Source organism: Schistocerca serialis, chromosome 2, assembly GCF_023864345.2.
Source record: "Schistocerca serialis cubense isolate TAMUIC-IGC-003099 chromosome 2, iqSchSeri2.2, whole genome shotgun sequence".
Classification (NCBI taxonomy): Eukaryota; Metazoa; Arthropoda; class Insecta; order Orthoptera; family Acrididae; genus Schistocerca; species Schistocerca serialis.
The window spans coordinates 714,197,471-714,224,773 of NC_064639.1; the positions used below are offsets into that span (position 1 = coordinate 714,197,471).

Below are 27,303 nucleotides of genomic sequence, written 5' to 3' on the forward strand. Positions count from 1 at the left end.
TTAAACCAAAGCAGCTGTTTACTTACTGGTTGATTAGTTTCAGACTTCACCCATTTTTACACGCCACATATTTGTATTTACAACCGGTATAGTACAGACAGTTTTATTTATGTCATCACACTTAAAACTTTTTTCATATTTTCATTATCCAGCATGATGTAACCACTTGACATTGATATTTTATTTAAAATGGAGAATTTGTTCTTACTGAATTACACTGTGTGTGACATGCCACACCAAACACATCCTAAATACAAATATGTGGCATGTGAAAATGAGCAAAGCCCAAAACTAATCAGCCAGTAAATAAACAGCAGGTTTGGTGTTAAACATTTAAAAATGTATTTTCTTTGAATCTGTCCAGTTTCAGTGTTTTTCATGCGATGTTTTGATAAGCACAAATAGTCTGCTGAAATTCCAACTGCTTTTTTATTTTCATATATGGAGATGAGAAGTTCATCATTTTTATTTATGAGGCTTCTGGTGTTTTGATAGAAGACACTAAATTCATTTCCCACAATATCCTTGGCTTTGTCCATGCTGCAGTATTTTCTTGAACCAGCAGCTATTTAGACTACAATTATATTTACTATGCAGCTCTGTATTTTGGAAGAATTTACCCGAAAAAGGCCTAGTGACCATGTTGGAAACCACTGGGATAGGATGGATACTGCTTCGGTCAGAATGGATGCTTTTAGCTGTCAGCCATGCAAGCAGCCTCTTACCAGAAGCATTCTGATGCAAACCGTGCTGTGTATGATGTGACTTAGTGTAGGGCAATGCTTCAATAACATCAAAGTACAAATGTCCCTTTCCCCTAAGTGATTTTCCAAGCTGTCCATTAACACATTCCACAGAATGCTTCATCCAGAGTTTATCATATCACTCAAGGAATGACATAATTTTCACACTATTTTGAGAAGCATTCTCAGCAATGTGCATGTTCTAGTTGTATAATTCAGGCTACTATCCTATCTGTTAACTGCACATCCTACTATGGTTACCAATAAATCACAGCTGACATCACTGCACCCGGCACTTAGTTTAAAAATGATAGTTGCCTGGCAATCAGTTCTCACAGAGTTCTGACATTCCGCTCCCGTGATTACTACCCAGCAGTAAAACCCTCTGGATCTTTTGGTCTTCATACAACTCTTCTTCCTATATTTGTCTTGAACATTATGCTCTGTATTGTCAGACTGCTTTGGAACTTCTTGGGATGTCTGAATGCTTTCATCCTGTCTCCAAAGCACTGAAGCTACTGGAGACAGTGAGACATAAACAGGCAGACTTGCAATGTCTCCTGGATCTTAGACAGTAGGTAAACTTTCAGTCCCTGTATTTTATCCCTGTTATCCTAAAATTTCAAAGAATGTATTCCAGTCAACACTGCCAAAGCTTTCTCTATATCTACAAATGCTATAGACATAAATAAAGTTGCCTTTTTTCAGTCTATCTTCTAAAATAAATCTTATGGTCAATACTGCTTCTCATGTTCCTACATTTCACTGGAACACAAACTGATCTTTCCAAAAGTTTTTGCACTCATCTGCACATAATCGGTGTCAGTATTTTGCAATCATGACTCATTAAATTAATTATTCCTTATATTCATACCTTTCAACACTTGCTTTCTTTGGAACCGGAATTATGTTGTTTTTTAAGTCAGAAGGTATTTTACTTTTCTGGTGTATCTTACATGCAATATGAAATAGTTGCACCGTACTATGCTTTCCCTGGGACCTCAATAATTCTGAGGGAATTTTGTGTCATTCCCCATCGACTTTGGTCATTCAGTGTTCTGTCAAATTTTTCCATTTCATGTTTATCTGCTTCCTCTTCCCTTTCTGTCGTATAGTCCTCAAGTTTATTTCCTTAGTGAGTTTTATTACACATTATATCGTGGACACACAAATTTTTCTTCATAACTTCTGTTTTTTACCAGTCCTTAGAAGAAGTTATGAAGATTCTGACCTGAAGAGTAATGACAGGTATAAGAAGCTGCATATTAATGTAGTGAATTTATAGCGCAAAATTAGTTGGACTGCTTTGACGCAGTTTTACAAAAAGTGTTCACAAGAAAATTCTTGATAATATTATCATTTTCTGAGATATATTTGGAATTTAACATGAGTAGATACACAAAACTGATTTAATTCAACAGAGATGAGATTAATACATGTTAATATGTAACTGGATATAATCTCACTAAGTTTAAAATAACAAAAGTTATGCAAAACAGAAATTCCATTCTCATGAAACACAGAGATTCATACCTTTTTATAATGTCTGGTAGTGAAGTTACTAGAGAATTATACACATACTTCTATATTTTAACTGAAGACAAAGCTTTAACAAACAATTTTGCCTTCCATAAAATAAAATATTTTTTCAACACTTTCCAGACTCCTGGAAATTACTTTAAAAGACTTGTTGAATTGTAATATTACTGCTACACATATGTCCCTAAACATGAAAAGTAAATAAGAATTTAGTCGAAGTCCATGTATGTATAAATGATTCAAATAACAACAAGCACACATAAATATTTAACAATCTTTTCCGACCTAAAACATAATATCAACAGGAGCAGGTAGAGGTTTGGAATGCGAAGACTCTTTGTCAGACTGCAACAAACAAACCAACCTTCCTTCATCACCAGAGCTTTCATGACACATTGCTGTGAGATTCATCATTTTCTCATCCTACAACAGGTTCACAAATGCGCAAAGCACATTACATGTAAACCAATATTATATTTTACACGCTATTCAGAAGTTAATAATAAATTAATATGGTAATCACTTAGATTTTTTTTACTTACAAGGGTAGTTAATTTATATCTTGAATTCAATGGGGTTTAATATCAACAAGGTAGTAATCATCATTGTTGATAATTTAATAAAATTTCTTTCCCTTCAATGACACACTAATACATTATGTAAGTAAAAAGCATAATTCTTTAAAGCATCCTACATAATTATTTTTTGAGTTACTTTAACTGGCTTACATAATTTGCTATGCACAAAAATAATGTAAAATCACTTACTAAAACGAATTACAACTAATGATTTTTTTAATAATGTCATGTATGAAAGAACTGAAAGTTACTGAGTTATTAAAATTACTTGTGAATTGACACATCGCATTTTGTAACTTAGTACCTCCAACCAGAGCTCTCAACACAAAGTGCAAACTGCCCACCACCGTCAATGTGACACAACATAACATTTAACTCACTTGCATGTTAGAGGTGCACAGCAAGTGTCACAATTGCAACAAGTGTCATTTAACTAGTGGAGCAAAGAAATCTGTCCACAATTGTTTACATATTACTGGTCACAGTGAGAAATGGTGCTTTCTGCCTGCACTGTCAATCATTCTTGTTTGACCAAGCCACAATCAAGGGCTAATTTTAACAAAACTGTAGTGGCACTAGACAGATGTAAATTAACAAATAATTTTAATCAGACTATTATTAACTAACACTGAAATATAAATCTTCAATGTGCTTAACCATATATAAATCAATCTATAAAAAAGTACAAAATAATTAAATCCATTTTAATATATGAAAAGTACTACAAAATAATTAATAATATAACAAAAATGGCAGTTTCAATTGTTTGTCTTGTAATAAATGACACACCAAGTTTTAATACATCGATGATAACTGTCAGAGATATGTGATTCAAAGTTCAAATACAGCACCTAAATGAAGTTTGATTAACAAATAATTGTCTCAATACATTGCACTGATCCAAAATAGGAATGTTTCAAACCAGGTGACTTAAAAGATACCAATGCTCCTGGAACTAATGCAATCTTGTGTATTTAAAAAATCATTTTTGTTCTGTAAAAGCATACATCAATAAGTTAGTTTTATTTTATATTCATAAAAATACATTACGATGGTGTACTAACTAATTTAAAGATATGTGATAATGATCTCACAACTAATGTACTGTAGTGAACCTGCACACACTAGTATGGCTATGAACGATCTACCATGCCTTTCATATTTTCTCAGCTTTTAGTGACATTTCATTCAGTTCTATTACTCTCCTAAATCACATTTACTTCATACTCAGATATCATTGGTCATCAAACGGCAATCAAAATGTAAGTTCAACTTCACAGATAAAATTATCCATGACAGAACCCACTGTGTGTGTCGCACGCATGGGGAAAGAGAGGGGGAGGGGGGGCGGGGGCAGGGGCAGGGCAGGGGGCGGAGGGGGTAGCAACAACAAAAGTGCGCTCGTTCAAATGATCAATGAACGGACACACCAAGTTATAAAAAACTGATCGCATTTTCTATGAATGGAAAGGACTGTGCTTCATTGACAAAATTAAAGAATGAAATTTAAGTCATGGCATATTTATCTTCTAATTAGTATTTCTCAATAATGGAGAGCAAAAACTTTTATCTTACAACCTCTTCGGTTGAAGACATAGGACAATATCGATTAAAGAAAGAAATGGGAAGCAGAAATAGCAGGCTACTGCATGATCATTTAACAGGAAATCTGTATACTAGGCTTCAATCCAAAAGTGAACATAAATTAAGATAATAAAATTTCAGAACACATAATTTTCACTGCACACATTACTTTTTGAAAATATTACAAAGTGGGAAATTTTTGCACTGAAGTAGTAATGTAAATTAGGAATGGCAACCATTCCTATGCACCTGAAAAAAATACTAACTCATAAGATCACAGTTGCATTCAAGTTACAGTATCACTTTTTCTAATATACTCCTCCATGCTGATGTTGCTGTTCTTATTGGTTGTGTGTGTTGGGGTGGGGATTACTTATTTATTTATATTTTTAAATATTGTAACTCTATGCAATGTTTTGTTCAAAATTGTGCATGTACTGTTTACATTCATCTGAGAAAAATGGCATATTATTAAACCCGTTATTATACTTTAAACATTTTAAGGTAATTGGATAGATAAAAAAAATCTACTCATCAAGCGGCAGCAGAACACACACATAACAGATTATAATTAGGCAGCTTTCGGAGCCAGTGGTTCCGTCTTCAGGCAGAAGAATTGAAGGGGAAGGAAAAGGGGTAGAATTTGGGTAAGCCCCTTCTCATACTGTCAGGTAATTGGGTGATTTTCCTGAAATCTACCCCTTTTCCTAAACCTCTACAGTCCTTTTCCTTCCCGCCTCTTCCTTCCCCTTCAGCCCTTATCCCTGAGGAAGGAGCCACTGGCTCCATACGCTTGCCTAACTATAATCTTTTATGTGTGTGTTTTGCCACTTGATGAGTAGATAGTTTTATCTATCCAATTGCCTTATTTTGTCAAAAATTGATTTGTTTTTATTGTTATTTTACACATTTTGATAGTGATCCTGATTGGGGCATCCAACAGTGTTGCCACAAAAGAAGTTCCTATTTCAATCTATTATTTGAACAAACATGTATAACACATATTACAGAACTCCCACTGGTAGAATGGTTAATATTACAACTGTAACAACATAAATGAATTTTTTTAGGATTAAGCACTATCAAAATAGTAAATGTTATAAATATGGCATGCATAAGATTGTACAGTTACAGTTATTTTAGTGGAGATGTACATAAAATTATACATATGCATCAATATTAAGTTGTTGGTCAATAACAATTTCATAATGTAATCATGCTACTGTCAATAAAGGCTCATACAAAACACTGCAGCGAGAGTGTGGAACACACAAAAATTTCAGGCACTTCAGTAAGGCACAGTAGTTGTAGGAGTGAAATAAGAGTTGTATATTTTTATTCTGGAAACTGAATTTGTAGATGTCTTGCATCCTGGAACAGATGAATAGAGGGTACATTATATGTACAATACAGTTAACTTTTGCTTAATGATCTCCTAATTAACATTAATTAACACAAATTTAATATCAGCATAAAATTCACCCGACTTAGTTACAACTTTCATTAGAAAATTGTGAGTCTTAATAAATCACCATTTTTAAAATGTGCATATTTCTAGACACTCTTTATCATCTTCACAATTTTTTCCAGTAATTCTCTGAACTGTTTTCAGACATTCTGAAATGTTTGTACAAGCACTGAAAAAAATTTTATATTGCTGTTACAAGTTCGTCATAGTTCTATATACTTCATGTGTTTTCAGAGTGCCGTAGTATTAAAAAAATGCTGGTGTACTTTTACATTTGCATTCTCCATACTACCAAATAATGTAAACCTGGATGATTCTGTGCCTACCATACCTTCATTTGCCCTGATCCCTCAGACAAACAAACTGCTTCATTGAGAACCCACACATCTCCAGAACCTCCAACCACAATAATGTAACATTCATTACAATAGATGGATAATTAATAAGTACACTGAATAATAGCCACACTAATAACACTGCATCAGTAATAATATGTCAATTTAATATTAATAATATATGGCCAGGAATGCAGAAGGCTGTACTATTGTTAGAAATCAGTCACTATACACGATTACTATGGGATAAAACGAAAAACCAAAATCAGAATGGGTGGACTACATAACAATTCTAGTGCCAATATTACACAATTTTTTTAAAAAATTCCATGCATTTTAGTTACTCACAATAATAAACATAAAAGTTAAATCGATCTTGGGTAGCCCTTCAGATGTCAGAAGCAGTTTGCAGAGATAATTCTCTACTCTGACAAGAAAATATATAGTTTCTCACTGGTCATTTTTAATTTTTTAGCAAGGTAGTTGAAAATGTAAAAGGTCTTATGATTGTGTTTGCAGCACAGATTATACTGCATGCACTATTTTTAGAATGAAGTAGTTTCTTTGTCCACTACCCAAAAGAATCTCAATTGCTTGCAATTTCCTAGTCAACACTGTGATAAGTGCAGTTCTGTTCTTGTCCACATATGGTCTGTATATGTGATGAGGGGAAGTAATACCAACTTTGGAGAGCAAATAGCTGTTATGAAGTTCCTTGTGAAACCACAGAAAGCAAGTGTGTAAATTCTTGAAAAGATCGTGTTGCCTCACAATCAGAAATGTTGCTGATGATACAAGAATAAACATAAAGACAGTGGCCCTTATTCACATACAGAAGTTGGAGACATCAACACTTTGTACAAATCTCTCCTAAAAATCTTACACATGAGCAAAAGAAAATCACTTGTGCGGTATAAACAGTTTGTTCATAACTGCACTCGGCATGTCACTCTATTTTCCACAGAAGAATCATTTAAACTGGCTGCTGTGAGCCGCCACTGGAGGGAATTTGCACAAGCCATCAGGTGGTGCTTGGGCCTCCACTAGAGGGAGTTTGACAGAAGCCGCCAGGTGGCACTATACATGTCACCAGAGGATGCAGAATTTGTGTCGTCTCACTGCCCACAACTGTGATTGGTCCGCGAGTCTTTTTAAGCTACCACACTCAGACTGTTCTCAGATTATCATCAGACTACACTCCAATCACACTGACCATACAGATGATAGTACAGTGGGATTTTACAAATGTAGACAGTGAGACTTGCCAAACCTAGCTCGACACTGTCACTGCAACAGCTGCTCAATAATATTGTGAATTAAGTACTAGTGTAAGGGGGAGGGGGGGAGAAAGAGAGGAGCAGGGAGGAGGGAGCAGGGAGGAGGGGGAGAGGGGTGAGAGAGCGGGAGGAGGGAGGGGGGGAGAGGGAGGGGGGGGAGAGAGAGAGAGAGAGAGAGAGAGAGAGAGAGAGAGAGAGAGAGAGAGAGAGAGAGAGAGACCGAAGGATACAAAGTTATGTATCATTTATGTAAAATATATTGTAAATAAATACATTTACATTTTAATCCTTCTATAGTGTTTGATGTGTTCTAATGTTCATTCTCCTCATTACACCAATGGGCACAACAGACTTCTCTGATGACGAGTTTGTGATTTGTAACTACTTGGATCTATGGAAGAAGATTCAACATCTCTGCATACTGAACTGTAAATGCAAGCACAAAAATCATAAAGCAACACACATAGTGTAAAACTTGGATAAATAAAACTGGCTTTCTTCACATGGACAAACAGCAGAAGGCTCCCTCGCTCTCTCTCTCTCTCTCTCTCTCTCTCTCTCTCTCTCTCTCTCTCTAAACAGATAAAAAGCAGTCTTCTTAAAATCAAAACTGTCAGTCATATTCACAGAACAAACCACAAACTATTTGTATCTTTACAGATATGCAATCGTTGTGTACCATTTCAGTTAGATACTGGTGCTTCAATCACACTAATTGCTCGATTACTCGAACTACTTGCGAGCAATTGGGACACCCTAGCTCCAAAACCCAAACCTGTACCTAAAATGCTATAAAGGCAAAGTATCTTCTTTGGATGTGCACCCTGTAAGCAAATGATCAAAATAGGACTGTATTAGTGCCATTCACAGTAGTTCAATCACACTCAAGTCCCATTATGTTTGGCATGGAATGCATCTGATTTGTTTGGATTAAATATTCAGAACAATGAGAATGCTATTGACATGCAAGTCTACCAACTCAGCGTTCATCAGTTGTGTGAAAAATATAAACATGTGGTTGCTGGCATCCTAGAACACACAAAGAATTTTCATGTGTACATTGTGCTCCAAGACAATGCTCACAATGCCGTTCGTGATAAAGATGCTTCTAAACTCTACAGATTAGGACAAATTCTTGTACTGAAGCCTATTTCTTCCAGTCATTGGGCATCTCCTACAATTATCATAAGAAAACTGAATGGAAAAATCAGACTTTCTAACAACTTTAATGCAACTATTAACACCTGTTAACAATCAAATGGTTATTGATTCACAATGGTCCACGTCCACAATTTTCTTCATTGGAATTTCTCTGCCAATGAAATGGGAATCATATCCAAATATGGCACTGTTCTCTCCTCAATCGAATAGTGAAGGCGAACACTTCATTCACCCTTTCACGGTCCCAGAGTCCAGTGCCAGATCTAAGGGAAAATGCTTTGGTGTTGTTTTCAATACCTATCACACTTTGTCTTTCCATGACATTTCACAGGCGAACTTATTATGTTGTTGTCAGCACTTCACTCTGCTGCATCTATGTCACACTCAACACAGCTTCACTAGGCAACTTCACAGCAAAGTTCTGCATGAAGGATAAAGTTTTCTACCATGTCTTTAGCAAGCCTCCAACTGGGAATCCACCATCATCACTCAGATGACAGGTTGACTCATTATACCGCTTGTGTCACTTCAGACATCCATCAAAAACACTTAATCAAGTACATTTCTGTGATTATTATTATCCTACCACAGATTTTCAAGTTTTAGAAATGCTGCCTGCATCCCAGACTGCAGTCACGAGCAGTCCTTGCTGGTGCCTGACATTCATGCACATGGGTCATCATATGACCTTGCCATGGAGGTCGAGCCCTGCCTGCCTACGCTGCCGGTGCCGTAGTATCCAGTGCCATTCACAGTGAAGTCACTCACAGACACCGAGCCTGCATTAACAGCAGTGCCAATTCTGCAATCACCCTGCTGTTAGATGGAGGCCTTAGCTCCGCCACACCTTCTCGTCGCCTGCATTCACACTATGCAACAATAGTGCACTATTTTTTGAGGGGGGGGAAGGGCGGGGGGTGTAGTATTGACAGCCTGTTTGTTGACTGTACTCAGCATGTCATGCACCATACTCATCTCCACAGATGAAACATTTAAACTAGCAACCATGTGCCACTGCTAGAGAGGGCTCACCAGACACCACCAGGTGGCCATCTCACTGTCTGTAATTGTGATTTGTCCATGTGTTTTTTTTAAGCCATCGAACTCAGAGCTTTGCCTCATATTGCCCTCTGATTATCTTCCAGTTATCATCAGACTACTCTCCCGTAACACAAAGCATAGAGAGAACACTGCAGTAGGATCTTATGAATGTTCAACTCAAACATAAAGGCTTTGTTGATCTTTCCACAAGATTAAATGGTTAATTCTGATTACTACTGGACAACGACAAAACATTTAGACACAAGTCTACACTGAAGGAATCCAATTTGTGGCAACAGAAGTCACGGGTGCTCTTCCAAAAAATGCTTCTGTTCATATGGCGATCACTGCTGAGCAACTTTAAACCCAAATGTGCAACACATTCACAACCATATTCCCATCCATTCACTGGATTTCACCTCTGTTACTTCATTCCAAACATTAAAGATAAAATGAAAGGATGACAAAATAGAGGTCTTGAACAAGTCATTCAAAGAGACAATATCGGAACAGAAAATGAACAATTCTTTCAGCATTAGTCCACACAAATCACAAAATTTCATGTTAATTGAAAGAATGCAATTGTGTTTCTAAACAACTGTATTTTGTCAACAAGAAATCTCATCTAGAAGGTGATGTACTGTGATGTCATAGAAAAAATTCACTCCTTATTAATTGTGAACTTAATAGCAAGACTCTGCTCTAAAAATATTGCCTTAACTAAGATGCTGCAAAATATTTCCCATACAGCATCAAAGGAGTAAACTACAAATACCAAACCAAGTTAAATGAATCACTGGTGTTCACTGTGCATAATAATCTAATTTTAAAGATAGCTGCATGCAAATTCTACAGGAGATAGTAAATATGTCATAACCATAAAAGCTTCCTAAATGTCCTAAAACTCAGAAAGCTTATGTTATTTATGTTGGTACTTCTCTTCCGCCGAAGAATGTTGTTAATATTCTCTCTGACATAACAACAGTTTTTATCAAGATAAACAGTTAGTTGTACTGTCATATAAACACTGGAAGTGTTTGCTCTTACAACGTTTTGTGTGAAATAACCATAGCTTTTTTTTTTTTTTTTCAACAGCTGTTAGGTCTTTGAAACAAGGTTCCAGTATATTGTTCATGTACCTTTCAGAAGATGTGGTTTGCTGGTAAAAGATTGGTCTAATAATTTGCATCACACTAATTCCACACCACACCCTCATTTTCATGTTGTGCAGAGGCTGTCGATGAAACTGTTGAGGTTTCTCAAAGCTACAGTGTCAACTCTTCTGACAGTTCCCATACATAGATTTATTTCTGCCTCATCATAAAAACGATCAACATTTCAAGATCAAGTTCTTCATTACACATACACTACAACAGAGATGTTGCAGTACTGACATTGAGCAATAGTACATGAATTGGTCAGATGATGTACTATATTACTTTGTAATGTTTCATTTGTAGAGAGTTCTGTGAGCAGATGCTACTGATACAAGTCTAAATAGCTTAATGGTGCAACAATTTTCTTTGACTTCCTTCTGAGGCTGATTCTAAATCATACATATTATTCTTGGCTATAATTGATACACCATCCACCACACTGTCTGAATACTGAGCTGGAGTGTCAGAGCCTGCTTACAGGGGAACTGGTTCCCACTTGAGTGTTGGAGACAGTGCTTGTCTCATACATGAAAACACCCTGCACCTTGTTTATTGAATCCTGTTCTAGGACTGTATTTTGTAATAAAGGGAATATTTTTTCCTTGTAATGGTAGAGCAACATTTCTGCAGAGCCTAATACAAGATGACATATAAAATTCAAGTACCTAAATAGCATATAAAATAAAATAAAAAGGTGAGTACAATAACTGTCAATGATATAGTTATTACCTTTCATCTTATGCAGAGGTTTTCTTGGGTGTCTGCTCATGAGCCTTACGTAATCGGCGTTTCAATTCAGATGGAAATTTCTCATAACATTTCTTACACACAGGCTTCAAGTCAAATTCGTAAAACTTGGTACGCTGATTCATCTTTTGATCACAGATGGAACATGCAAAGTGGTGAACACACCAAGCTTTGTTCATAGCAGTGAAAACTGTAACAGCAAAATATGATTAAATATCTGATAAATGTAGTTTTCCATTAAATTACCAAAATCAAATGCCACTTACCATCTCCCGAAATCACTTGGTTACAGACAAAGCACAAATTTCCAAATAACTGATGGTAATGAGTTTCACAATAGGCTAAACCCTTTTTCTCATAATGTCTATGGCCCAGAAAAGGTTTCTCACACTTGGCACAAACAAAATGCTGAAAATAAAGAGCAGATTATACATTAAAACACTGCATATGACAGTCAGTGAAAGACATATCCCCACAACACATATATTTCTTTAGTGATAGAGATTACAAAATTAATCTGTGCAAATCCTTGTAGTGAAACAATACTAATACTTAAGACTGATTAGAAAAAAGTTGTACATAAACAACAGTGAACTATTTTTGGGTGTTTTTGCTGATTTGCAGGCTGTACTTTAAGGGATTAAGGTTTAAGATAGGATTATTTAGTCCACAAGTAACATTTATACCCGAGTGAGTGATATGGCTGTGACAATGGGCTATTACTTAAGACTGATTAGAAAAAAGTTGTACATAAACATAATGAAATTTATATTTTTGTTAATATCGAGCAGATGAACTGCAGATTAAAACTGAAGAAACTGCAAAAAGGTGGGAATTTAAGGAGATGGGACCTGGATAAACTGAAAGAACGACAGGTTGTAGAGAGCTTCAGGGAGAGCATTAGGGAACGATTGACAAGAATGGGGGAAAGAAATACAGTAGAAGAAGAATGGGTAGCTTTGAGAGATGAAGTGGTGAAGGCAGCAGAGGATCAAGTAGGTAATAAGACGAGGGCTAGTAGAAATCCTTGCATAACAGAAGAGGTATTGAATTTAATTGATGAAAGGAGAAAATATAAACATGCAGTAAATGAAGCAGGCAAAAAGGAATACAAAGTCTCAAAAAATGAGATCGACAGGAAGTGCAAAATGGCTAAGCAGGGATGGTTAGAGGACAAATGTAAGGATGTAGAGGCACATACCACTAGGGTTAAGATAGACACTGCCTACAGAAAAATTAAAGAGACCTTTGGAGAAAAGACAACCACTTGCATGAATATCAAGAGCTCAGATGGAAACCCAGTTCTAAGCAAAGAAGGGAAAGCACAAGGGTGGAAGGAGTACATAGAGGGTCTATACAAGGGCGATGTACAGGAGGACAATATTATAGAAATGGAAGAGAATGTAGATGAAGATGAAATAGGAGATATGATACTGCATAAAGAGTTTGACAGAGCACTGAAAGACCTAAGTCAAAACAAGGCCCCGGGAGAAGACAACATTCCATTAGAACTACTGACAGCCTTGGGAGAGGCAGGCCTAACAAAACTCTACCATCTGGTGAGAAAGATGTACGAGACAGGCGAAATACCCCCAGACTTCAAGAAGAATATAATAATTCCAATCCCAAAGAAAGCAGATGTTGACAGATGCGAAAATTACCGAACTATCAATTTAATAAGCCACGACTGCAAAATACCAACATGAATTCTTTACAGATGAATGGAAAAACTGCTAGAAGCTGACCTCGGCGAAGATCAGTTTGACTTCCGTAGAAATGTTGGAACACGTGAGGCAATACTGACCCTATGACTTATCTTAGAAAATAGATTAAGGAAGGGCAAACCTACGTTTCTAGCGTATGTAGACTTAGAGAAAGCTTTTGACAATGTTGACTGGAAAATTCTATTTCAAATTCTGAAGGTGGCAGGGGTAAAATACAGGGACCGAAGGGCTATTTACAATTTGTACAGAAACTAGATGGCAGTTATAAGAGAAGAGGAGCATGAAAGGGAACCAGTGGTTGGGAAGGGAGTGGGACAGGGTTGTAGCCTATCCCCGACGTTATTATATCTGTATTTTGAGCAAGCAGTAAAGGAAACAAAAGAAAAATTCGGAGTTGGAATTAAAATCCATGGAGAAGAGATAAAAACTTTGAGGTTCGCCGATGACATTGTAATTCTGTCAGGGACAGTAAAGGACCTGGAAGAGCAGCTGAACGGAATGGACAGTCTCTTGAAAGGAGGATATAAGATGAACATCAACAAAAGCAAAATGAGGATAATGGAATGTAGTCAGATTAAATTGGGTGATGCTGCGGGAATTAGATTAGGAAATGAGATGCTTAAAATAGTAAATGAGTTTTGCTATTTGGGGAGCAGAATAACTGTTGATGGTCGAAGTTGAGAGGATATAAAATGTAGACTGGCCACGGCAAGGAAAGCATTTATGAAGAAGAGAAATTTGTTAACAACAAGTATAGATTTAAGTGTCAGGAAGTCGTTTCTGAAAGTATTTGTATGGAGTGTACCCATGTATGGAAGTGAAACATGGACGATAAACAGTTTGGACAAGAAGAGAATAGAAGCTTTCGAAATGTGGTGCTACAGAAGAATGCTGAAGATTAGATGGGTAGATCACATAACTAATGAGGAGGTACTGAATAGAATTTGAGAGAAGAGAAATTTATGGCACAACTTGACTAGAAGAAGGGATAGGTTGGTAGGGCATATTTTGAGGCATCAAGGGATCACCAATTTAGTATTGGAGGGCAGCGTGGAGGGTAAAAATCGTAGAGGGAGACCAAGAGATGAATACACTAAACAGATTCAGAAGGATGTAGGTTGCAGTAGGTACTGGGAGATGAAGAACCTTGCACAGGATAGAGTAGCATGGAGAGCTGCATCAAACCAGTCTCTGGACTGAAGACTACAACAACAACAACATCAAGCACTTTTCTGTTTGAAAATTGTCAGAGGACCTTCTTCCCTACAGATACACAATGTCAGAGTAACACCTTTTGCCACAGAACTGTAAGCATGATGGCCAACAGCTGCTAGAGAGATCTTAATGGTTTCTTTCAGTTTGCTAGGAAACTTCTGAAGATATCTGACAAAACATTTGGAGAAACGGAGCTGTTGCAGAGGGTGAGATGCTGTAAGTCACAGTGTTGCTAATGTCCATTTAGAGTCCTTTTGCCATATAATCTTGCAGTAACCATTAATTCCAGCTTAAAATGTAATGAATTTATTAAACATTATAACATAAAGTATACAAAACAACGCAATGGCACAAGAAGCCAGATTAACTTGATAAATGAATAATGTTTAAACACCTGAGAAATGTGATGTCCCACAGAAATTTGAGTCTATGATCAGCAGATAAACTCTGTTATTAAGTAAACAAATAAGCAAGTACATTCACTGTCTTACCTGGGAATACAGTTTCTTATCAGAGTCATGTTACATCATTGTCACACTTTCGCCCATTAGACATGTAGAATACATTTTTGTTGTGTTGTACACATTTGTTCCTGTAGTATGCAAATTGCTTGTCTACAGACATGGGTTCCAACTCCCAAAAATATCGTTATTGTACTCATCACCTTCTATGCATCCCAGCAGTCTGTAAGGGGGATACTGAATTGTGATACATGTCACGAGTATCTGACATCCAATGCTAGATGAAGGCCTCCTAGACTTTTAAATGCATTACGGGACTTCAGCTATATGCAACGTCATTCTAGCATACTTTTAATGTCATATACCCACCTTTCATTAGGTCACTATCTCGTTCTTTTACATCTCATAGAATGCAGCAAAGAATTCCTTTGTCTATCTACCATCCACTCACTTGGCTTCATGCTCTGACCTCCTCCATTACCCTTTCATCAATCGTAATTGCATTTTACAATCAATTAAGTACCTTGATACCCCCCCACATCCCTCCTCTTAATTTGCATCAAGTAACATTCAATCCTCATTGAGCAACCCTCAGTTTTTGCTTGGATTTTAGGTTAAACACCCATGTTTCACGGTCGGAAGATGAAACTGGTTATACAATCTGTTTACTTTTCTTTTCACGCACAACAGAAGCTTAATTTTTAAAAAATCCAGTTCATTTTTACTCATGTTTAGTTCCTCAAATGTCTATCCAGTTGTTATCTACAACTATCATAAATACAACAAGTGATCACTTGGTTCTATGACTTTCTTGTCAATTTGCCCTTCTTAGGATTCTGTACCTCAACTGGTAAAAATGGAACCCTTATAGGATCACACTGTTTTTTGTCCACCTGTCTGTCTAACCATTAAAAACCCCTTTTCTCAGGAACTGCCAGAGGTATCAAGCTGAAATTTATGTCACATACTAAGGCCTATGGTCCCTTAGGGGCGTAAAAGCTTGAAGCTTGCAAGTCAACACAATCCCATAGTGTTGCCATTTATGTCACATGACTTAGTTACTGTAGCAAATATTCTAAAATTTTCTGTTATATCTAGTTTTCCTTAAAGAAGAGTAGCCCTATATACTACCTACATTTATCGTAAATGAACTCTGTTTTCGTGTTCCCTAACAACTGTAATCAACCTCAATAGAAAACTAGTAATTTTTAACATAGGTTTTTGTGTCGTCTTAATATAAATCGTGTTTTGTGTGTTTGCTTCAATTCCTATAGGGAATTAGTAACTTTTTAGTTCAATAGATTAAATGATTATCACTTGGTTCAATTTCAAGTTTTAATACATTGCACCAGGAGAAAGGAAGCTCCATTGCGAATGCTGTTCTCTTAATATGGGAAGAGTTGGTTGAAGTTAATATGCAGCTGGAAATAAACCTGACTGCTGTCAAACAATTGGCAGCTGCTGCAAACTGGTGTGCTGGAAGAGCTCCCAAGAGTTGTGTACCTTTGATACCAGCATCAGACCCAGGGTGTCGTACCAGTCCCCCTAACCACCAAGTTTGGGGTGCTGTCTTTCACAGAAACTGAGCCAATGGAACTCACTTCACCTGATTTGGGGAAACCGGTTTTGTTCAGTGTCGAGAGGAGGCAAACACAAAATGGTAGGGGTGTATTGCTCACTGGCAGTTCAAATTTAAGAGCGAATGATGGTACCCCTCACAGAAATGGCAGGAAGGGACAGGAAAGGGCACCAGGAGCATGCAGTGTGTATGCCAAGGAGCCTCATTCAACATATTGAAGAGGCTATTCCAGCAGGCACTGAGGGAACAGGGTGAAATTAAATGCGGATTATGACCCATGTTGGAACATGGAGTCTGAACGAAGCTCACAATTTGCAGCATTGTCCCCAGAACTAATCGTGGGCATTTAGTTCGAGTGGAAGGACTGAACCAGAGGCTTCAAAGGTTCTGTGACAAGCTGGGCAACAACTTCCTCGACTTGTGCCGTAGTGCTGAGAACTGTAGGCTCACGATAAATGGGTTAGGTGTACACTAAACATCAGATGCTGCTACTCAGGCAGTTGACTCTGTGTGAAGTGCATACATGGGTTTTTAGATTAGGAAACTCTCCATCCAATTCAGGTAACAACAGCTGCAGGAAACCCAGAAGTACCAGGGTAAGACTGAAAGAAATGTCGCCCATAGGTGAGAGTATTAAAATCCTAATGCTAAACTGCTGAAGCATTTGCAACAAAGTACCAGAGTTTGAAAGGCTCACAAAAAGTAGTGAAGTCCACATAATACCAGCTACAGAGAGCTGGTTGAAACCTGAAATTGATAGCAGTGAGATTTTTCAGAAAAATACATAACTGTACATAAAGGATACGCAAATGGGAAATTGAAGTTCAATGTGAGCTATTTGGGCAAGACTTAGTATCAGGGTTGGTGGGCATAAAATGATAACTGGTTGTAGCCAACAACTTTAGAGAAAACCTCTGTTCATTTGTACATAGGTTCCCTTGCCATAATCTTATCACTGGTGGAGCCTACAATCATCAACCAACTAACTGGGAAAATCACAGTTTTGTTAATGATAGGTGTGATAAGACATCCTGTGAAACATTTCTACATGCCATCTCTGGAAACTTCCTACAACAGATTGTTAGTAGCCCCATCATGATGGAAATATATTGGGTCTTGTGGCAACAAATAGGCCTGTAACAGAATATTGTCAAATGATATTTGACAAATCTCAAAGAATTCTGGTCACGTGTAAAGGCTGTTAGTGACACCAAATTTAGGTCCAGTCCTTAGTGAATGACACAGGAACCAAAATTGAGGGTAGCAAAGCAAATGCTGAAATGCTTAACTCCATTTTCAAATGTTCCTATACAAAGTAAAACTCAGCAGAATTGCCCAAATTTAATTCTTATACCACTGAAAAGGTGAATAAACTAAGCACTAGTATCAGTGATATTGAGAAAAAGCTCCACTGAACAAAGCTCCAGGGGCTGATGGAATTCCTACCAAATTATATACTGAATTTGCAGCTGAGTTAGCCCCTCTTCTAACTATATCTTAGATCCCCAGTTCCTGGAAAAAAGCACAGGTCACACCCATCTACAAGAAGGGTAGCAGAAATGATCCACAAAACAACCATCCAATATCCTTGACATCGATTTGCTGTAGAATCTTAGATCATATTCTGAGCTCAATCATAATGAGGTATCTTGAACAGAAAGTCCTTCTCAATACCAACCAGAATGTAGTATGGAAACATCCATCACGGGAAACCCAACTCCCATCATTCACATGACATCCTGAAACCTTTGGATCATGGCAATCAGGTAGAAGCAGTACTTCTCGATTTCCAAAAAGCAGTTGATTCAGTACCACACATATGCTTATTGTCAAAAGTAAGATAATATTGCTTATCAAGTGAAATTTGTGACTGAATTGAGGACTTTTTGGTAGGGAGGATGCAGCATGTTATCTTGGGTGGAGGGTCATCGTCAGATGTAGAAGTAACTTCAGGTGAGCCCCAGGGTAATGTGTTAGGAGCCTTGCTGTTCACGTTGTATATTAATGGCATGGGAGATGATATTAATAGTAACTTAAGACTTTTTACAGGTGATGCAGTTATCTATACTCAAGCACTATCTGGGAGGAGCTGCATAAATATTCAGTCAGATCTTGATAAAATTTCAAAGTGGTGCACACTGGGAACTTGCTTTAAATGTTTGGCTATGTAAAACTGTGCACTTCACAAAACCAGAAAATGTAGTATCTTTTAACATTAATGAGTCACTGCTGGAATTGGCCAACCCATAAAAATACCTGGGTGTCACACTTTGCACGGACATGAAATGGAATGATCTCATAGGCTCAGTCGTGGGTAAAACAGGAGATAGACTTAAGTTTATTGATGGAATACAGGGGAAGTGCAATCAGTCTACGAAGGAGATTGCTCACAAATCCCTTGTGCAACCAGTTCCAGAAAATTTATCAAGTGTGTAGGACTCGTACCAAAGAGGACTAACAGTGGATGTTGCAATATACAGAGAAGGGCAGCACAAATGGTCATAGGTTTGTTTGATCTGGGGGAGAGTGTCACAAAGATACTGAAGGCACTGAACTGGAAGTCTTTTGAAGACAGAGGTAAACTATACCGAGAAAGTCTATAAACAAAGTTTCAAAAATTGTCTTTAAATGATGATTCTAGGAATGTACTACAACTTATTGTTCACAATATTGCTCACATTGGCATCGTGAGGATAAGATTACAATAATTACAGCACACATTAGGGCATTCAAACAAGCATTCTTCTCACTCTCCATACGTGAATGGAACGGGAAGAAACCCTAATAATTGGTACCATGGGATGTACCCCCTTGCTATGCCTCTCATGGTGGTTTGCAGAGTATAGATGCATGTATTTTGATACTCCCAAATTCATTCATCAAAACCTATAAGGTACTTCCCGTTGACATAGACTCATGAGATTTGGCAAGAAACTAAGTTTCACAGTAGAACCAAAGGCAAAAATCTCAACATTTATAACTTGTAATTAAATCACATGGGGGGGGGGGGGGGGGGAATCACTTTTTGTCATTCATAATGCAGCTGTTTTGTCTGTCAGGTCATTAAGGGTAGACGTATCAAGTTGAAATTTATGTCACATAACTAAGATCTAAGGTCTCTTGGCAGTGTAATAAATGTAAGCTTTTAAGTCAATGCAATCAAAAGGTACTGCCATTTATGTCACATATTTTGACTTTTGCAAACTCGCTCATCAAAACCTATAGGGTACTTCCTTTTGGCCTAGAATCATAAAATTTGCCCAAGAAGCAAGGATTCACACGACAAGTGCAGCAAATATATGAAAGTTGTTGATTTGTAATTATCTCAAACAGAAAAAGAATTGTCATTTATTATCTGACTGTGTATGTTTGTCCATTTGGTTAATGGATAGGAATGGGTGAACATGTTGCTGGTGTAAAAGTAATTGGAATAAAAAAAATATGGCCATTTATTTCACATATTTTGTTAGCTGCAAACTCACTCATTACAACTTATATAGTCATGAAATTTGGAAAGAAGCAATGTTTCACAGTAGAAGTAAATGAAAAAATCATGAAATTGAAAATTTGTAATTATATCACAAACTTAAAATTAATACATTCACAAAAGTCTTGAAATTCCTGGTACCAATATCTTATTAGTATCAAAGTCAATAACAGGCAAAATCATTGAGATTCTCGATTCTCAAGGTTGGTTGAACTGTCTATACACATAATTAAGTCTGTAGGGAACCCTCTACGTGTAAGTCCTACTAACACTTGCCCCCCCCCCCCCCCCCCCCCAACCTACACAATAGGTCAGGTATACATAATTTTAGTCTTATTATAACTAACTTTCAAGGTGATTTTCAAACTTCCTCCATTAAGCTCTTGCTTTTGTTTTCTGTCTGTACCAGATGCAGACAGTACACTATCACTATCAGAATTAAAGTGGTTCAGATATGATCCATTAACAATTATTCCTTCTTTGCTTTCATAGTTTAAAGATCTGAAACTTTCTATAGGGCTGCTACTAATACACTGAGGTGACAGAAGTCATGAAATACCACCTAATATCATATTGCACCTCCTTTTGCCAGGCATAGTGCAACAACTTGACATGGCATGGACTCAACAAGTTATTGGGAGTCCCTTGCAGAAATAATGGTCTATGCTGCCTGTGTAGCCATCTATAATTGCAAAATGTTGCCAGTGCAGGATTTTATACACGGTCTGACCTCTTGATTATGTTACATAAATGTTCGATGGGATTCATAATGGGCAACCTGGGAGGCCAAATTGTTCGCTTTAACTATCCAGAATGTTCTTCAAACCAATAGTGAACAATTGTGTCCTGCTAACATGGCACATTGTCATCTTAAAAATTCCATCATTGTCTGAGAGCACGACATCCATGAATGGCTGCAAATGGTCTCCAAGCCGCCAAATGTAACCATTTTTAGTTGATTATTGGTTCCATTCCATGTAAACAAAGCTCACACTATATGAGGCCACCACCAGCTTGCACAGAGCCTCTTTGCCAACTTGGATCCACGGCTTTATGGTATCTGTGTCATGCTTGAAGCCTACTATCAGCTCTTACCAAATGAAATTGAACTCACCGAACCAGGCCACAGTTTTCCAGTTGCCAGTGTCCAACTAATATGATCACAATCCCAGGAGAAGCATTGCAGTTGATGTGCTGTTAGCAAAGGGACTTGCATCAGAAATTGGTTGCTGCCATAGCCCATTAATTACACAGCACTGTCCTAAGAGATATGTTCATCATACATCCCACATTGATTTCTGCATTTATATCACACAGGGTTGCTTGTCTGTTAACACTGACAACTCCATGCAAACACCATTGCTCTCTGTCGTTAAGTGAAGGCCATTGGCCATTGCGTTGTTCACAGTGAGAGGTAATGCCTGAAATCTGGTATTCTCAGCACACTTTTGACACTGTGGATCTCAGAATATTGACTTCCCTAACAAGTTCCAAAATAAAATGTCCCATGCATCTAGCTCCAACAACCATTCCACGTTCAAAGTCATGCGGTCATAATCATATCAGTAGCCTGTTCACATGATTCAGCCAAATACAGATGACAGAGCCACCACTGCACTACACTTTCACACCCTTTGTTCGCAATACTGCTGCCATCTGTATACGTGCATATTGCTATCCCATGTATTTTGTCAGATCAGTGTATGATGGGACTAAATAATGTGATAAACAAAGGAAAAGGAAACAAAGAAAGATAAAGAAGTTACAAACCTCCCTATGGTGTCTCAGGAGAGCATGTTCCCAGGTATACTAGAGAAGTAATTGTTTCGAAAGGAGAATTGTGGAGTAGATCACAAGATACTGTGACCTTCTGAAGATGATTTACGCAGAAAATGATGGCAGATACAGAAATCTCTTACAAAAGGAGGGGGGGGGGGGGGGGGAGGTGGCAGATGATTAGTGTTTAACATCTTGTCAACACTGATCTCATTAGAGATGGAGCATGAGCTTGCATTAGACAAGCACTCAACAGTAAATCTGCAACAGTTCTTTCAAAAAAATCTTCCTCAGAATCACCTTAAGTGGTGTAAGGAAATAGTACCATAACTAATGTGCCATCTTGCAGCTATTGGGCATCAGAATGCTATCTACACTAATTATCAATTAAAATAGAGCCTTGTATATAGTAACAAGCAACACCCACTCTGGCATTGATGATGGTGATGATCCATCATGGTGTGGACTCCACTATACACCAAAACCACTGGGAAAACATCCTGATCCACAACTGCTCAAACGTGTCCCACAGCTCATGCAGATTTGTCCGAGTTGGTCCAAGGTACAATGGCATCCCGTATGTGCTCAGTAGGACTGAAGTTTGTTGACCTTGTGGGCCACACAAGCACCTTCACATGTTCTCAAACCATTTTGGCACAGTTTAGAAAAAGATGCAGTTGAGGTGATTAGAGATGGAAAGAGATAAGATTAGAATTTAATGTCCCACTGACTATGAGGTCATTAAAGATGAAGCAGAAGCTCACATAAAGATGGATGGGAGAGGAAATTGGTTGATTTGGGGGAGGAGACCAACCAGTGAAGTCATCGGTCCCATCAGATTAGGCAAGGATGGGAAAGGAAGTCGGCCATGTCCTTTCAAGGGAACCATCCCGGCATTTGCCAGAAGCGGTTTAGGGAAATCATGGAAAACCTAAATCAGGATGGCCAGATGTAGGTTTGAACCATCATCCTCCCAAATGCAAGTCCAGTGTGCTACCCACTGTGATACCTCACTCAGTATTAGACATCAAGCAAGAGAATGGGCAATGGTATGATGGGTAAGTAAATTGGCTGTGCCCTCTCAAACAAATCATCCTGACGTTTACCTTAAACAAGGAGCAATGGTATAGTGAATTCTGTTTCGAACGGTAGAGGCCACATGTGCTGTGTAGTAGGTGAAAAAACAGGTGCACATGATGTGAGTCATCTGCCAGTTATAGCTGGTGGTAGACATATCAAATGTCAACATCCTCCACATGAGGATATCTAGACTACCTTCCTCAACAGTGGCCTGTTGACAACTAAGATGCATCATGTAGTTTGGTATGTACTCATACCCTAAAATCAGCATGTATCAGTGTCTGTTTTGACTCATCGGTCTAAAAACATAGTGAAAAACTGAAATGTATTGTACACCACAAAGTAACATAACTAGTAAGCACAAACACAAAATATTCAGCTTGTACAAACTAACAATACGATACTGTTTTGCCTCTCACCTCAACATGCCAATGCTTTCCCAAAGCAGTGACAACACGTTCCTCTATTGGACGACGACATGCTCCACATATAGGAATACCCATTTTATCATGGCATCGCAGGCAATACAGTTCATTCTGAAGGCAAAAAAAAGTTTCAAATATAATGAAATGCATCTTAAATTGTAAAATTTTAAAAACCTTGGCCTGCCAGAGAGATAGAATTAATGTAAATGAAATTTTGTTTTTGTTATATTGGTTATTGTGTTATAATGTAAGTCAAGATCTGCCACACATTTTAAGTTATGCAATTTCTAAAGTAGCGGAGGAGCATGTGTCTCATTAAAACAGATTAGATCCAATACCAAACAGCCACAAAATTCTTTGCTTTAGACTGCTGAACTCAACAGAAATTCACCCAAAGTTAGGAAAGTTTTATAAAAGAGTCTTTTCCTTCATTTTCAGCAGTTAAGAAATGGGCATCTGAATGCAAATTTACCATAAGTGAAAAAAAAAGAGTATAGTACATTCTGCATGAGCGATTAACTTTGAAAAAGTTTTATGTAAGATAGGCGCCACTTTTATTGAATACTGACCAAAAGCAAATGTAATTTTGGGATCATTTTAAAAAGATTCCAATTGATTTTTTATGCTAATATGTCACTGTGGATATTTTTGGGGCAAACACTGCATGCTAGAAACAAAACAAGGATTTCATTTTGTTTATTCATCAAAATATAATACAGTATCATATGTCAAATAAATACATAATTTGATACCATAAAGACTACGCAATACAATTTAAATGATTGAGATCTATTTCAATACATAAAGGGAGCATTAACAATGTTATGAAATGGAGGAACCGGAAACAGCTGGTGTGTGCATGAGGCATGCTTGCAGGCGTGAATGTGTGGGTGTTTTCATTTTTGAAGACATCATTGGACAAAAGTCATTGTGTAACAGTCTTTTGCTGTGCCTGTCTGCAACTCAAATGTGTCTTCTTTACTGCGAGTAGCAATCTATCCTGTTAGTAAGATTGTTAATATTCTAACCAGGACCTTACAATGTTTAAAGTTAATATTAAACAGTGTAAGGCACAATGCAGAACAGGCATACAATTAGAAACTTCCCAGTAGATTAAAACTGTGTGCCGGACTGGGACTCAAACCTGAGACCTTTGCCTTTCGCAGGCAAGTGCTGGTGGAAGTAAAGCTGTGAGAGTGGGCCGTGAGTCTTACTTGGATAGCACAGCTGGTAGAACACTTGCCCAGAGAAAGCAAAGGTCCCATATTTCAGTCCTGGTCTGGCATTTTATTTGCTAAATAATTTCTTATCAGTTACACACTGTGCTGTTTGAGGGTTTTCCCGGTGCTGCATCTGCTTGATAGGTTCCTGGGAATTATGACGGATAATATTGTAATAACCGCACAATATTATCTGGTGTAATTCCTGGGAACCTAACAAGCAGTTACACACTGCTGTAGAGTGAAAATTCTTTGTGGAAATTACACACTTTGCTTTAGTAACAATACCAGAAAACCAAAAGAAAACAAAACATACGAGACTATCGTTCCTGGAGTTTCCATTCTTTGGTTTTTGCGTAACATATGAGAGACAGAACAGAAGAAAGAATTACTGGAGGATTACAAAACATTAATGTTTTAAGACATAACATTACAGCCTTCCCTTTTTTATTTTTTTCAACAACTCTTTATGGAATTTTACTCGAGTAATCGTTCACATCACACAAGTATTTTAGCATGACATATTTGCAAACCAGATAATTGTTCTTAAATGTTGATGAATAACACAATTTTTTTAAAAATGCTTTATATCAATGCTAAACTAATTTCAGGCTATCATGCCCTTCTTCAGACGGCTAACACTTCCTATCACATTAATATTTACATCAGCACCATGCCATTTACTCCTGCATTACACAAGAATATTTGGATACTTATATGTTGTATTGATAATAAAAACATGTACACTACAACCGCTTATACATTGTCCTGAAACAAGGATACAAGGCAAGAGAAATATATTTATCAGAACAAATATTTGATTGGAGGACCTTTTTGTTATTATTCCTACAGACTGTTTTTGTACAATGAAAACTGTTTTGAGATTTGTTTCACCCTGCTCTCACAATTGGATTACACATAATTATAGAGTGGAAATATGAAAAATGAGCACCTCTGGCTCATTCAATGTGGCTTATGTTTGTGATTAAATGTAAAGCAAAACAAAATGAGTTCAATTTACTTGAGAGATATAGAACATGGATCTTTCAATATCCAGATGCAAACCCAAGAATGCAGTGGTAGCTACCCCTCTCTGTTTTGTGATTATTAATACTTACAAGTTTTTAATAACAATTTTTTTCAGACCCAAATGAAACTGCTTTTTGAAAGATTTGCTGCCTGCAATGTCTGGCAAATGCTGACTTCCAACAAAAAATGTAATTTGTGAACTACAGAAAAAATTTTATTTGTGTATTACAGCAAAAAATGTGATTTGTGCACTATTACCAAGGACCCTAATGTCATTAACATAAATATGAAATATGAACGGTCCTCAAACACAGTCTCATTGGATGTCCATTAAGAGGTTGGCTGTTTGAAGTGAATTTAATTCTGTGATTCTTATATTTACTACCTCCCCTCTCCTCCTCTCCACTCCCACCTTCTAAAGAAACAGTTGAAATCCATAAATCTGAAGAATACACCAGGGCCCAATAGGATAACTATCTGATTCTGTGCCTAGTTGTTGGAAGAAAGTGCAAATCACATACATGTGTAAAAAGAGTAACAGTTGTGATAAGTTTGTTTTCAAATCTTAGAACATATCTGGAGACCAAACGTAATGTGCTACCTTGAACAGAATGACCTCCTTCATGCCCATCAGCATGGATTCTGTAGATGTTGATCTTGTGGAACACAATTCGTGCTTTTCTCGCACAACATTCTGAAAGTCATTAACTAAGGTGGTCAGGGAGATGCAGTATTTGTGACTTCTGAAAAGCATTTAACTCAATACCATGAACAATTCTTAATGAGAGAATAATCATATGGGAAATTAAACAAAATTTGCAACCGAAATGAGAATTTTTTGGCATGGAGGAAGTAGTATATCTTTTAGATGGAGAATAAACAAGAGATGTGGAATTAACTTCAGACATCATCGAGGAAAGTGTGTTGAGACCCTTGCTGTTCACACTGTATATTAATGACCTGGCAGACAATCTTAATAATAACCTCACATTTTTCAGCAGATGATGTAGTTACCCATAATGAAGTAACCCCTGAAAAGCATCTGCACAAATATTCAATCATATCTTAGCAACTTGCTTTAAATGTTCGAAAAAATAGTATTCTATGACTGCAATATCAATGAATTACAATTACGATCAGATAACTCAGACCAATGCCTGGGTGTAATAATTTTTGTAGGCTCAGTCATAGCTGAAGCAGGTTGCAGACTTCAGTGCACTGGTTAGATACTAAAAAACACATTCAGTGTACAAAGGAGGTTGCTTACAAAACACTTGTGAAAACCATCCTAGGATATTGTGATGCATGCAATCCATAACATACAGGGTTAATGTGAAATTTTGACTGTGTACAAAAAGAGCAAGAAGAACAGTCACAGATTTATTTGTCCCATGGGAGAGTGTCACAAAGATGCTGTGAATTCTTAACTGAGAGATGATTTGGAGACAGATGTTAACTATTTCAGGAAAGCCTACTTGCAAAACTTCAGTAAGTAACTTTCAAAGTTAGAAATCGGAATGCTCTGCTCCCGTAGTCTGCAATCGCTCTCCCCAATCTCCATACATGAAAGGAATGGGAAACAGCCCTAATAATATATGGTATAGTGGGAGATCCCTCCAATATGCATTTCACAGTGGTTTGCAGAGTGTAGAGGAAGAAAAATACACTAATTTTGTC

General features: G+C 37.4%; 1 protein-coding gene across 2 annotated transcripts in view; it reads right to left on the minus strand.

Annotated features, from left to right (window-relative positions):
• Positions 1–2,138: 2,138 nt before the first annotated feature.
• Positions 2,139–27,303, minus strand: part of LOC126457900 (LIM and senescent cell antigen-like-containing domain protein 1) — a 75,522-nt gene continuing 50,357 nt past the window's right edge. For both annotated transcript variants that reach the window (XM_050094574.1, XM_050094575.1), the window contains exons 7-10: positions 23,372–23,488; positions 11,897–12,038; positions 11,613–11,820; positions 2,139–5,815 (exon numbers count right to left, since the gene is read on the minus strand). In XM_050094574.1, the coding sequence (XP_049950531.1) occupies positions 11,621–11,820; positions 11,897–12,038; positions 23,372–23,488 (459 nt within the window). In that variant the 3' untranslated portion in view covers positions 2,139–5,815; positions 11,613–11,620. The remainder of the gene's footprint in view (positions 5,816–11,612; positions 11,821–11,896; positions 12,039–23,371; positions 23,489–27,303) is intronic.